We start from the raw sequence: 13415 nt of genomic DNA, 5'->3' as shown, positions 1-13415 counted from the left end.
ATATAAATTAATAGAGTACGTGTAAAAAGTAACAATGATTGTGTGGATAGCACTATCCTAAATAAAATGCTCGTACCATAAAAAGAAACTAATAAACAAATGAATATTAACATAAAAGATAAGAGTAAGAGCTAAAAGAATGGATAAATTTTTATTGTACTAGGAAAACAGTTCAATACATCAAGTGTTATAATATAAGTGGTTGAAAATATTTTTTTTAAGTACCCATTACTTGTATTATAACATTTGATGTACCAGACCATATTTCCTGCATACTGAAAAATCTCTCTTAAGAATGACAATGAGTCGAAGCGGTAATGGTATGTCATTAACTAAAATTTGACTTTAAAATAGAAAATATGATTGTAAATGCTCTAAAGAACCAATTCGATCGAACCAACTAATCGAATGACACAACTCGCAATGGCTGAATTTTATGATAGTTTGTGCTAAACTGCTCAGAAATAAACTTATATATGTCGCAAGTTACATGACATTTTTTCATGCACTTAGGCTAACAAGGTTGATAAGATGCTAAGAAAGATAAAATAAAAATCAAACTTATTAGGCCCAAACTGCCCAAACCAAATTGTCAAATATTGGCTCGGCTTTGGTTTTGGGTAATTCAAGGCCAATATGTACCATGCAAATCCCTCACAATTTTCTTTTCTTTTCTTTTTGGTATAACCCTTATACTGTCAAATGACATTACAATCCACTTATATTGTAATGCGTTTTTATGAGTCGGCTCTACAACTTGCACTCTATTACAATTTACAGAAGATGATCTTATCCAGATCTCACCCGCCCAGCTGAATTCCTCTCCCAATTCCAGGTAATTCCTTTGCTACTTCTCTCATTTTCGGTTTCAATTCAATGCCCGATGCGGACTTCAGTTAATCTGTAAGTTTTTTCGCAGTCGAAAATAGCACAATTTCAAAACTACGAGTTGTAGCACGTTGTTACGACATTGCCAACTTCGATGACACCTATGCTTTTGCCGATAACCAGCTCCGAGTAAGTCATGATGCCGACCGGACTTTGAAGAAGAAGGAAGAAGAAGGATCCGGATGGATGCCATCGGAGAGGATCCTATTCCATAATTTACAACATACCTACAACACTACTTTCAAATACTCATAAGAATTCACAGGTGACAGGTCCGTCAACCACCACTTGCACTTTGTCAACCAAAAATTTTTCAGCATCATGCACGTAATTAATTAAGTCGAATTTGTTCCCTTGGCTTAAAATTCATGTCAATGATGAATCGATGAGAGTCACAATCGAGTAAATTATTCTTTTGGATTTAAGTCACGCGTACTACATGTTGAGTAGCGAAAAATTAATTAAATTGATTATGTACGTTAGCAGTTATCTGGTAAGAAAGTCGCACTTCGCTTTTAAACCAGATTAGTATACGTAGTAACATGTCTGCAACTACACAAAGACAAGGAAGTTGGCCGTGGAATAAAGACAGCAGCAAATTGCTGCGCACACAATTGATTCTACTCCAAAAACAAGGCTCTCCTACCCTTGGATCTTCCATGCATAACCAAGTTCCCTCTCATCAATGCCACCTTTTTCTCATTGTTCTAATAAATTAATTAAATCATAATCCAAATTTGTCCCTTCTAATACGACATATATGTCATTATATAAGTGGATAAACATTTTGAAAAAAAAAAAACAGGTTCGTTTCAATGTGCTTTTAAAATTATTAAACGGGCACATACGTCATATATGTCATTATATAAGTGGATAAACATTTTGAAAAAAAAAAAACAGGTTCGTTTCAATGTGCTTTTAAAATTATTAAAAGTGCTTTTAAAATTATTAAAAGTGCTTTCATAAAAAATGTTTCTGGGTTACATAAGCACTTAAAGTGTTTCATGCAAGAAACACCAATTATGTGCTTCTTGTAAGAAATGCTTCAAGTGTTTTTTTTTTCTTTAGAATTTACTTACATTTTTACTAAATATTGGTTCTAAAAATATTTTCACAAAAAACAGTTCAGTTATTTAAAGCAGTTCTAAATGAGTCCTACTTCACTTCACTTGTATAATAACATATGGCATATAACACTCGAGCACATTAAAAAAAAAATTTGTCTTTTAATGCACACCCTGGCATTAAATTTTATAACTTTCACACACATGCGATTCTCTCTATATATACCTAGCATGTACAACTTCTATTTCAAAAAACAAAAAAAAATCAGCTAAAGAATACTCTAAACCCTAGTTTTAGAAATCATAGTTCGAACCATCTTTCATATTTTGTATCAACAAAGTCTTAGAGTTCGAATGTCCGCTATCTCTAACTTACTTTTTAACAACAAAAAGATTTGTTACGATATGATTATGGCGAAGTTCCCGACGGTTGATCAGTGCACGTCAGATGGACGGGAAAAGCACACGGTGGTTGCCGACATGGACGGGACTTTGCTTAGAGGCCGAAGCTCCTTCCCTTACTTTGCTAGTATTGCCTTTGAAGTTGGTGGGATTCTGAGGCTCCTATTCTTGCTTTTAGTTACACCACTAGCCGGACTCCTCTACTACTTTGTCTCGGAATCAGCCGGAATCTAAGTTCTCATCTTTGCAACGTTTGCCGGCGTTAGGATTTCAGAGATCGAGTCCGTGGCCAGAGCCGTGCTGCCAAAGTTTTACTCGAGCGATTTGCACCCCAAGTCTTGGCGCGTTCTCTCTGCATGCGAAAAGAGATGTATTCTTACTGCAAATCCGAGGATCATGGTGGAGCCTTTCTTGAAGGATTTTCTTGGATTCGACACGGTTCTGGGGACGGAAGTGGCGACTTATAAGGGTAAGGCTACTGGGTTTGTTTCCCCACCTGGTGTGCTTGTGGGAAAGAAGAAGGCAGATGCTCTTAAGAAGGCTTTTGGAGATGTCCAGCCAGAGATTGCGCTTGGTGATAAGCACACTGACATTCCTTTCATGAAATTATGCAAGGTTCGACGATTTTCATGCTAGCTTTTCGTTTTAATTAATACTATTTTTGTTTTAATTTTAACTCTCAATCATATATGCAAATTCACTAATATATTCTAAGATATGGCATGCAATAAGACATTTATACAATTATACTATTTTTATTTTAATTAGAGTCGTCTAACTAAATTTAATTAAAACATGTAAACATGAAAAATTGTTGCAGGAGGGTTACATGGTGCCAGCAAAACCAGAAGTGGAAGCAGTAACAAATGACAAGCTACCAAAGCCCATAATCTTCCACGACGGCCGTCTTGTCCAAAAGCCAACACCTCTCGTGGCGCTCCTCACCCTCCTCTGGCTCCCCATCGGCTTCTTCCTCGCCTGCCTCCGTATCTCAGCCAGGGCACTCATCCCCATGTCGCTTGTCTACCATGCCTTCTGGGCCCTCGGCGTTCGCGTCACAGTTAAGGGCACCCCACCACCAGCCCCCCAAAAATCCACGGGCCACACCGACGTCCTCTACATCTGTTCTCACCGCACCTTCCTCGATCCCATCTTCCTCTCCACCGCCCTCGGCCGTCCCATTCTCGCCGTCACCTACTCCGTCTCCCGCCTCTCCGAGTTCATCTCCCTAATCAAGACCGTCCGCCTCAACCGCGACCGGGCCCTCGATGCCGCCATGATCAAGAAGCTTCTAGAAGAGGGTGACCTGTCAATCTGTCCGGAAGGCACCACGTGCCGGGAACCCTTCCTCCTGAGATTCTCCGCACTTTTCGCGGAGCTGACGGACGAGCTGGTCCCGGTGGCGATAGTCAACAAAATGAACATGTTTCACGGGACCACCGCATGTGGGTGGAAGGGGATGGACTCATTCTACTTCTTCATGAACCCGAGCCCGGCGTACGAGGTGACGTTTCTGAACAAGATGCCGGCGGAGCTGACGTGTGGGGCCGGGAAGTCGAGCCATGAGGTGGTGAATTATATACAGAGGGTTATAGCGGCCAACCTTTCGTATGAATACACCGGGTTCACCAGGAAGGATAAGTACTGGGCTCTTGCCGGAAATGATGGGACCGTGACTAAGAAGCCGTTGCTTCACCCCAGTAAAGTCATGGGCTGCTAGCTTTATATTTTGGGAATTATTTTTCTAAAGTTTTTAGAACTTTGATTAACTTAGCTTATATTTGGGGAAAAGCCTTATTTAAGTATACTTTTTATAGCCTGGTTAAATGTTTATGTAGAAATACATGGCATGGGAAAAGTAGAATGTTTATCAAGAAGAAATTATGTATTTGTATTTCCCTATTCTTTGTTTAGAATAATATCAATTAATGAAATATTTCTTACTTAAAAAAAATTGTTAGAAGCATACTATTTTATTGAAAAAATAAAACACCTACAAAATGCTTCCCAAAAGAACATTTATCAAAATAAAGTTGAAATTCCCGCACCGGCGATATCTTTTGAATAAGAAAAAAGTACGTCAAAATTTCATTTTAAATTCAAGTACTTTTTAATTTTTCTGTCAAACGCTCTAACAACGCTTACAATTAGTCATTCTGACACTTTCAAACATATACAATTTCGACATTAGAGGTGTTGTTATTAGTACTAAAAAAAATTCTTCTACAAATATTATTTTATACGTCAATAACACCATCCTTTTAAAAATGAAAAAACTAAAATATGCAAGTGAAGGTCCAATGGCTATGATAGATTCAATCTACAGGCCAACGAATGGTCACAATAGATCTAAAACAGACTAAGCGAGTCCTACGTGTTTGTAAAATGGTTGCAAAGCATGAGCATATTGTTTCCCCGCATTTGTCTGCCTCCTCTTCCTCTTCCTCTTCCTCCTCCCACTTCAATCTCTCCCTCTCTCTCTCTCCCTCTGCGATCAAAATCATGAAATCCTCGCATTGATTTTGTTTCCAACTTAATTAAGCGTCGAAGAAGAATTAGTTAATCATAATTAACAATGGACTCGACGACGATTTCACATCTTTCACACGGATCGATTTCGTCGAGCATCGGAGACTCGTGGGAACTTGAAGGCAATCTTCCGCTCAAAGATCGCCTCAAGGCCTTTAAAACCAACCAGTTCGACCCCAATGTCTACGTCACCACCAAATGCCACACCATGAGTGAGAAGGTCCCCAATCTCTCTCCCTCTCTCCCTCTCTTGATTTTCATATTTTTCAAGAAAATAATGCACGGGAATCTTCACAAATTCGGAAAAACAAAATGGGATTTTCGTAATTATGCATTTAATCGTGTTCACTAATAGTTTTAGTGATGCATGGTGAAGAATTTAGAGCTAGTTCTCAATAATTTATTTACGGAACTATTTGCCTAATGAGATAGACTTACATGAAATGGGTTCATCGGCACCATAGCGTTCAAAACCATTTGTATATGTGGAGTGTATTAGTGGTTTGGGACGCTGTGGTAGCGGTGAACACGTTCCACCTAAGTCCAAATCCTACAGCACAACAAACAGGGTCTTACAGTTTATGGGTTGGAGATGATGACAGGAAATAAAGCATCTTCACTCTTACCTTGTTGACCTAAAAAAGGCGTCTGCAGAAGAAATGCGTAAAAGTGTTTACGCTAATTATCCGGCATTTATCCGGTGAGTGAGCATAATTTTCTTTGAATGTAATGACGATGATTTTTTAGTAGACGTGAATTAGGCCAGTTGCTTAATCATGAGGGTATTTCCAATTTCCTCAACCCTTATATTGGAACTTTAGAATTTTCATAACATATTACACCATGAAAGTGTTTGTATTGGTTCATTTGCAGTACATCGAGGGAAATCACTGAACTTGAGGGACAACTCCTTTCCATGAGAAATCTACTTTCTAGTCAGGCAACTTTAGTTCATGGTTTATCTGATGGAACTCGAGTTGATTCATTGTCCACTGGCAACGAAGATTTAAACGACGAAGACATATTAGTAGAAAGTAAGGAACTTTCTGAGATTGAGAACTGGTCAGGAGAATTCGAGGACACCCTCGAGGTTCTATTGGCTGAAAGAAGAGTGGATGAAGCGTTAACTGCCTTGGACGAAGGGGAACGCGTAGTGCAACAAGCTAAAGACAGGAATAAATTGACCCCAGCTGCATTCTTGTCACTGCAGACTACCATCACTGAACAGAGGCAAAAATTGATGGATCAGCTGGCGGAGACAATGAGCCAACCTTCCACGCGCATCGTTGAGCTTCGCCCATCTGTTCTAGCTCTCAAAAAGCTCGGGGATGGTCCCCGTTCACACACGTTGCTGCTCAATGCTCACCATCAAAAGTTGAAGTCTAATATGCAAGGTCTTAGCTTATCTAGCACTTCATATGGAGGAGCATATATCGCTGCGCTTTCTCAACTGGTCTTCTCAAGCATTGCGCAAGCGGCAAGTGACTCCCTGGCAGTTTTCAGTGAGGAGCCCGCTTATACATCTGAACTTGTCACTTGGGCAGTCAAACAGACCGAGGCTTTTGCTCAGCTCCTCAAAAGGCATGTTCTGGCTTCATCAGCAGCTGCCGGGAGTCTAAGAGTTGCCGCAGAATGTGTTCATATATGTTTGGGACACTGTTCGCTATTAGAAGATCGCGGGTTGTGCCTCTCTCCTGTCTTATTGAAACACTTTAGGCCATTCCTTGAGCAGGCATTGTACTCCAACTTGAAAAGAATTGAACAGAGCAGTGCTGCATTAGCTGCTGCTGATGATTGGATGCTTCTTTATCCACCGGTAGGCTCACGCCTTATGGGTTCGACTTCATCTCTTACTACTATGAGCCAAAACCAGCCAAAGCTTTCAAGCAGTGCTCACAGATTCAGTTCAATGGTTCAGGTGATCATTTATCTCACTTTTACTTTAATACTTCTTCTGAGATTTCCAACTTAATTCAATTTGTCACAATCACGGCGTTAGGAAAACGGGATGGCATAATTTTGACTATGCAGATAGTTTCTGAACTACTAATTTGTGCTAATAATATCTAATGGATTTAGGAACTTCTTGAGGATGTGGTGCCGCTTGAGACCCTGCAGTTGGATGGTCCGGCATTAGAAGGCATTTTACAAGCGTTCAACTCGTATGTAACTATACTGATGAATGCAGTGCCTGGTTCAGCGGAGACTGAGGAGAACTTGGAAGGGTCAGGACATAAACTTGTTAGGATGGCGGAGACAGAAGCTCAACAGCTAGCTTTGCTAGCAAACGCATCATTGTTAGCAGACGAGTTGCTACCACGAGCTGCTATGAAGCTTTTGCCCCTGCAGCAGGGTCAGCAGGCTAATAAACCAATGGAAACCCCTAAAAGATCTTCGGACAGAGGAAATCGTGTCCCAGAACCTAGTAGGGAATGGAAGAGGAGGCTTCAGCGCTCGGTCGAGCAATTGAGAGACAGCTTCTGCAGACTACATGCCCTTGATCTCATCTTCACAGAAGATGGGGACACGCGTCTCAACGCGCAAATGTACACTAGCATGGACGGAAACCTAGACCCCGAATGGTTCCCATCTCCGATACTTCAGGAACTTTTCGCAAAATTGACAACCTTGGCGAACCTTGCAACGGATATTTTTGTGGGGAGGGAAAGGTTTGCGACTATCCTACTAATGAGACTGACTGAGACTGTGATCTTGTGGCTTTCAGATGACCAGAACTTCTGGGCAGAAATTGAAGGGCCAAAGCCATTAGGCCCTCTCGGCCTTCAACAGGTATAAACATACATGAGAACAAAAGTAGCTTAATTGACTAAGAGTGTTCAGCCCCTCACCTAAGTCCCAAGTTTGATTCCCCCTTCCCCCAATATCGCTTGTGAACAATTCGTTATTTAATTTGTATGCAGTTCTATTTGGATATGGAGTTTGTGTTGCTTTTCACATCGCAAGGCCGGTACCTTTCCCGAAATCTGCATCAAGTTATAAAGAACATCATTGCTCGAGCCATCGATGCAGTGACTGCTACCGGAATAGATCCATACAGGTATGCATAAGAGAAAGATTCTAAACAAACTGGCTATCTATATAATTACATCGTCTGATGAGAAAAGTTGAACATAATCTTATTTGTGACGAGATTGATAGGCATATAGTTGTAAACAACAGGTGACACCTCGGAATCTCTTTAGGGACTTGGAATCAAATGGCACCATTGTAAATTAGCATTGGTCAGTGTGTCCCTAACGATAAAACTATTTCTTTTGGGCAGTGTTTTGCCGGAAGATGACTGGTTTGCCGAAGTAGCTCAAATAGCAATAAAGATGCTGACAGGGAAGGCCAACTTCTCGAACGTGGAACAAGATGTCACGAGCCCTAATCAATCTGCAAGATCTTCTCATGGAAGTGAGACCGGTTTTTCTCAGCACTACAGAGAGTAATTATATTCATTCAGATTCTACATTAACAACAATAAAACAGATATTTTTTATTATTTTATTGGTGGTCATTTTTCCAATTAACACATCTTATGATGTTTACCGATTTGAAGGCGTTGGAGAATAAAAACCTACATCGGGAACATGACAAAAGATATACAGTTAAAATGCGAGAGATTTCACTTCTAATATCACCAAAGTTTTTTGTGATAAAACTCAACACTTACTAATAAATTTACCAAATTAGTTTTCTCATAAACGATTATGGCCCTTCCAAACAAGCTTTAGGTGTGGAAAAGAACATTAGATGGATAAAGTAGCAGAAAATTTTCAATAGGTTGCCAGATTACGTGAGACTTGAAAGCAACGGAATACTATACCATCTCTCGAATGGCGGATCCATAGAGCTACTATAATTATAAGATATAAGAAGTAAAGAAAGAAGCCTACTTCGATTATGTTCATCTTCCTTTCGTACGTTCATGATATTGCTTTCGCATGGCTCTTAAAGGCTCAACTAAATGAACTCTAATGGATTTATCTTGCTCCATGTGATTTTTGGGAGAGTAATCAACTGTACACGTAGTTTGGACGTTAGGATGTATTTAATTGAAAATTTGAGAGATTGTAATTCTTTTAATGAATTTATGGGTATTCAATCAAGATTTTAAGTGATTATCTTAAATTCAACGTATATTCAATTAGGATTTAAGATGCCACTTAGTACTATGGTCTAGTGGTATTTCTCTTTACTTGTAAATGAGAGGTTTTAGGTTCGATTTTCGCCAAATGTGAATTTGAACCACAATAAGCCTATTGTGAGGCTGAGCCCTCATAAATATTCAATTAATTTCTATGATTTATTGCCACTTGTGTCCAAATGCAATTCAAATCTCCCTTGTTGTTGACCAAAAAAAAAAAACTCTCTTAAAAAAAAAAGGAATTTATTGAGAAAGTTTTCTGAAATAGTATTTGAATTAAACTAATAAGATGAATAGTAATTTATTGAAATAAAAATTACAAAAATGTTTTATATATGTGGCTACTGAGTTTCCTGTGATATCTAGGTAATTACTAATTTTCTCTCTTGGAATAATGCTACTTTTGTATCTGGATTCGTAGACGTTTAACTTGGAAAAAGAAAATCACAATTGTGAGGAAATACATGGAATTTGAGAAAAAGAGGATCTCAATTTTATGATTTACTTTTATGAGAATTTGTTATCCATATATATAGATATATTGTCATATAGTCTAGTGTATTTCTCAAACCATTCATATTGTTATCAAAATTTGTGGTTTAATTTTTCCATCCTTTGGTAAAAAATGCAGGAAGGATTGGTTAGCCTTTTGATGATTAGTGTTGCATTGTCTCAGTTGATTGATATTGGATATAGTGAAACAAGATATAATGTTCTTGATTATGGTGCAATTGGAGATGGCCAAACGGATGATTCCGAGGTAACTTCTCTTGTTACTTTCTTTTCATTTTCGTATATGTTTTATAGTTATGTTTTTGTATGGTTCTCTTCATGAAGTATTGGAAGGGGTTGTATATTTTTAATGGAATGATACGAGGTAATGCAACACATATTCTCTTGTTTTTAGTCTCCTTGAATGGTTCATGAATTTTGGTAACGCACCCATACTAAAATCGCCACACTACTAATTCAGACTATAAGTTTTACGCAAAAAATAACTTCTTAGTGAATAGTCTCTGGCGACATAAGTATTGCGGAACGAAAATGCCGTGATAATTTTATTTTCTTTTTTCATTTTACATTCTCTTACTCCTTTAGTTAGGGAAAACTGAACCTAATTATGGACCATTGTTCTACTTGATATAGGCTTTTGTAAAAGCATGGAAAGCTGCATGCGGAACAGCTGAAGCTGGTGACTTAACAACACTCATTGTACCTCCAGAAACATTCTCATTGCAGCCTGTGATATTTGCAGGCCCTTGCACTTCTAAGACAATGCATTTTGTGGTACACCTAACAAGGACATGCTATTTCTTCATCTTTTAATTTCCATTTGTTGCTTCTTTTTCATCATCCGTGGCTAATGACCTTTAACTACGTGAAAGTCGTATTATTGTTATTACCGACCATTGCATCCAGGAGTCAGGACTAAAACTTTTGATAATGGTGTAAATTTTCCTTGATTTCGTATTGGTTGCGGGGAATAGGTCCTAGGGAATGTGGTGGCACCCAAAACGCTGGATGCATGGAAGGAGTGCCCATCACATGGCTGGCTCGAATTTGTAGGTGTGACCAATCTCATAATCAATGGTTCAGGAACAATCGACGGCCAGGGTTCAGCTTGGTGGAGGAATGAGAAGAACTGCAAAAGACCAAAGGTTAGTTGATTTCGCCAATTTACGGACCAAATAGGTGGTTGAAATTCATTATTTAATCATTTAAATACACAAAATTGACACTTATCGACACACTTTGTGATGTGCGCATACCCACCGTTATAGACCTTATATTAAAAAGTATACAAGCAGCGGCGGAGCCAGGAATTTAAAGCGATGGGGTCAAAATATAGTTTTAAAAAATCCATCATACTTTCATTTATAATTGTCCACGACATGTTCTCATATTTTGGAAACATCGTATCACAACATTATTATCAATGGAATCAAATACATCTTTCTTAATGTACACAATCAATCTATCATTCAACCATTAATCACCCATCTTATTAAGATGTGGATTCTTCATAATTTTCATCACCGAAAAAACTTTTTCAACTGAAGCAGTCGCAACAGTTAAAATCAGTGCTAATTTCACTAGCAAGTACACCAAGGGATATTGTCTCTTCCTCTTTGTCTCCACCAACTTTTGTGCAAAGCTACTAATTCCTTTCAATACAGAAAACTCATTATGCAAACGACATAGCTTTGTTAAATTAAAAACGTATTAATTAAAAAATTATTTTTTACTTTTTTAGGGATAAGTTTAGAAAAGGATAAGTTTACAAGTAAAAGGTTATTGGGATAAGTTTACAAGGCAGCGTGCTGCTGCAATGCTGCTGTTGCAGTGCTGCTATACAGGTTCATAAAATTTTCAAAGGGATAACTTGACAAGGTTATTAGGGTCAAGGGATGCCAATGCCCCCTCATTGGATCCGCTAGTGTATACAAGTAAATATATTAATTTCGTGTGTCTAATAACATTACTCTTATTGCAAGTGGTAAGAGCATACCTCCCTCTATGCTCAGTTTCCTATGTTTCGATTCTCCTACCCTTGTGTTGCTTGTATCAAATAAAATCATTACTCGTACATGATAGCATATGAATTTGTTTGTATCTTTTTATTATAATTTTATATTACTCAATTAAATTTTGATTTATTACAATTACTGCAGGGTATAAACTTTCACAAATGTGATAATCTTGAGTTAAATCTACTTACTCATGTAAATAGCCCAGGAGCTCATATTGGTATAAACCAGTGCAACAACATCGATATCCACCATCTTACTATAAGTGCACCTGAAGATAGTCCAAACACTGATGGAATTGACATCTCAAACTCTACCCATGTCAATATTCACGACACTTATATTGGAACTGGTAATTAATTTAAATTTGATTTATTTTGTAAGCAAGCATATGTAGCCAAATCAATTTCTTTGCATTTTGTTAACAGGAGCTGACTGTATAGCTATCCACACTGGCTCTTCCGATGTCAACATTACCAACATTGCATGCGGACCAGGCCATGGAATTAGGTTTATCCAAAATAACCACAGAAGATAGTGTTATGTGAATTTTATTGACAACGTACTAATTAGATGTTGAGCATCTAAAAATTAAGTTAAAATTCTTTTTATGAACAGTGTGGGAAGCTTAGAATCGCACGGGGCTTATGAAGCCGTGGGAAATATTTACGTGAAAGGTTCTAGTTTCAACAGAACTCAAAACGGAGCAAGAATCAGGACATGGCCGGTAAAATTAATTACAACTATGTAATCGAAAAGAATTCCAGTGTGTGTGTGTGTGTGTGTGTGTGTGTATAGTTAGTAAATATAATTTCAGTCTCTAATTAAATTAACATACATTTTACTCGTTTTCTGTGCTTGATCGATTCACTGATATCATCCTTGTTAATTTTCACAGGGAGGATCTGGGTATGTCAAGAATATAACTTTTGAGGACATCACACTTACTGCAGCTAAAAACCCCATCATCATCGACCAATTTGATTGTGATGATAAACACGGTTGCACAAATAAGGTATTTTGCTTTAAATATTCTTTCTTTAATTTGAAGTGTTGGTTCAATAATCAAAACTGTGAACCTGTATTCACATTCAAACATGGCATGTAAAACATTCCACGTTAATTACCACATAGTCTAATAAGATAAAATATTTTCACGGATATTTTTACCAGGTTAACACATTTAGACATGTTATTAGTATCATTGTGTAGACACTATATGCTTCCGCACACTGTAAAATGAAAAGAAATAAAGTAGACGAGAAAATAAGGCAAGGTCTAAGTTCTAATCCTGCTTTTTTGACCTAATCCTACATTTTTCTGCCCTAATTAATTATCATGCTTCTTTTCCCTAGTGCTACACCAGTGCCCTAATCCTACATTAAACAATTACATACATAGTCTAATAAGAGAAAAATTCACGGTTTATAGTTGTTGACACGGGCTTGACTTGTTCCGAATGTTGATGATTACCACAGACCTTATCAGCTGTGTCGGTGAGCAATGTGAGATATATTGGTTTTGAAGGAACCTGTGGTAACGGGGAGGCGATTGTGTTGAACTGCAGCCAGATTTCAGGCTGTCAAAACATCGTTATTGAACATGTTAACATCACCTCTGCGGTTCCTGGGAAGAAGGTTTATGCAACCTGCAAACATGCAAAAGGAACTTGCACTGACACTAATGTGCCCGTATCTTGCCTCAAGGGAAATCCAAACTCAATTGCTCCATAGCTTCAACGTCACCTAACCCTAATGTTGTACTTCCTTGTGACCGTGTAATAAGAGACTTATTGTACTCTCTCTTTTTGTTGGAGGAAGTTTTCAATGTGTAAGAGTTAATTCTGGCAAAAAT

The 13415-nt window shown here is 38.2% G+C and overlaps 3 protein-coding genes across 3 annotated transcripts; all 3 read left to right on the top strand.

The window, feature by feature from the left end:
- The first annotated feature begins 2226 nt into the window (after window positions 1-2226).
- Window positions 2227-4170, top strand: LOC137736510 (glycerol-3-phosphate acyltransferase RAM2-like). Its single transcript, XM_088683266.1, has 2 exons — window positions 2227-2969; window positions 3175-4170. Exons 1-2 carry the CDS (start codon window positions 2751-2753, stop codon window positions 4072-4074), a joined length of 1119 nt encoding a protein of 372 aa, XP_088539392.1. The 5' UTR covers window positions 2227-2750; the 3' UTR covers window positions 4075-4170.
- A 560-nt stretch (window positions 4171-4730) lies between these two features.
- Window positions 4731-8418, top strand: LOC137738250 (Vps51/Vps67 family (components of vesicular transport) protein). Its single transcript, XM_068477880.2, has 6 exons — window positions 4731-5103; window positions 5486-5583; window positions 5757-6801; window positions 6963-7673; window positions 7805-7941; window positions 8167-8418. Exons 1-6 carry the CDS (start codon window positions 4930-4932, stop codon window positions 8333-8335), a joined length of 2334 nt encoding a protein of 777 aa, XP_068333981.2. The 5' UTR covers window positions 4731-4929; the 3' UTR covers window positions 8336-8418.
- A 1978-nt stretch (window positions 8419-10396) lies between these two features.
- On the top strand, window positions 10397-13403 carry LOC137736305 (putative polygalacturonase At3g15720). Its single transcript, XM_088683469.1, has 7 exons — window positions 10397-10420; window positions 10521-10691; window positions 11706-11913; window positions 11990-12071; window positions 12180-12288; window positions 12460-12576; window positions 13040-13403. The coding sequence occupies exons 1-7, from the start codon at window positions 10397-10399 to the stop codon at window positions 13292-13294; spliced, it is 966 nt and encodes a 321-aa protein (XP_088539595.1). The 3' UTR covers window positions 13295-13403.
- Window positions 13404-13415: the final 12 nt, after the last annotated feature.

The sequence above is a fragment of the Pyrus communis genome, chromosome 13, assembly GCF_041283825.1.
Source record: "Pyrus communis isolate YQ-2024b chromosome 13, ASM4128382v1, whole genome shotgun sequence".
NCBI lineage: Eukaryota > Viridiplantae > Streptophyta > Magnoliopsida > Rosales > Rosaceae > Pyrus > Pyrus communis.
The sequence above is the reverse complement of the archived record's forward strand: the minus strand, read 5'-3'. Positions and strand labels throughout refer to the sequence as shown.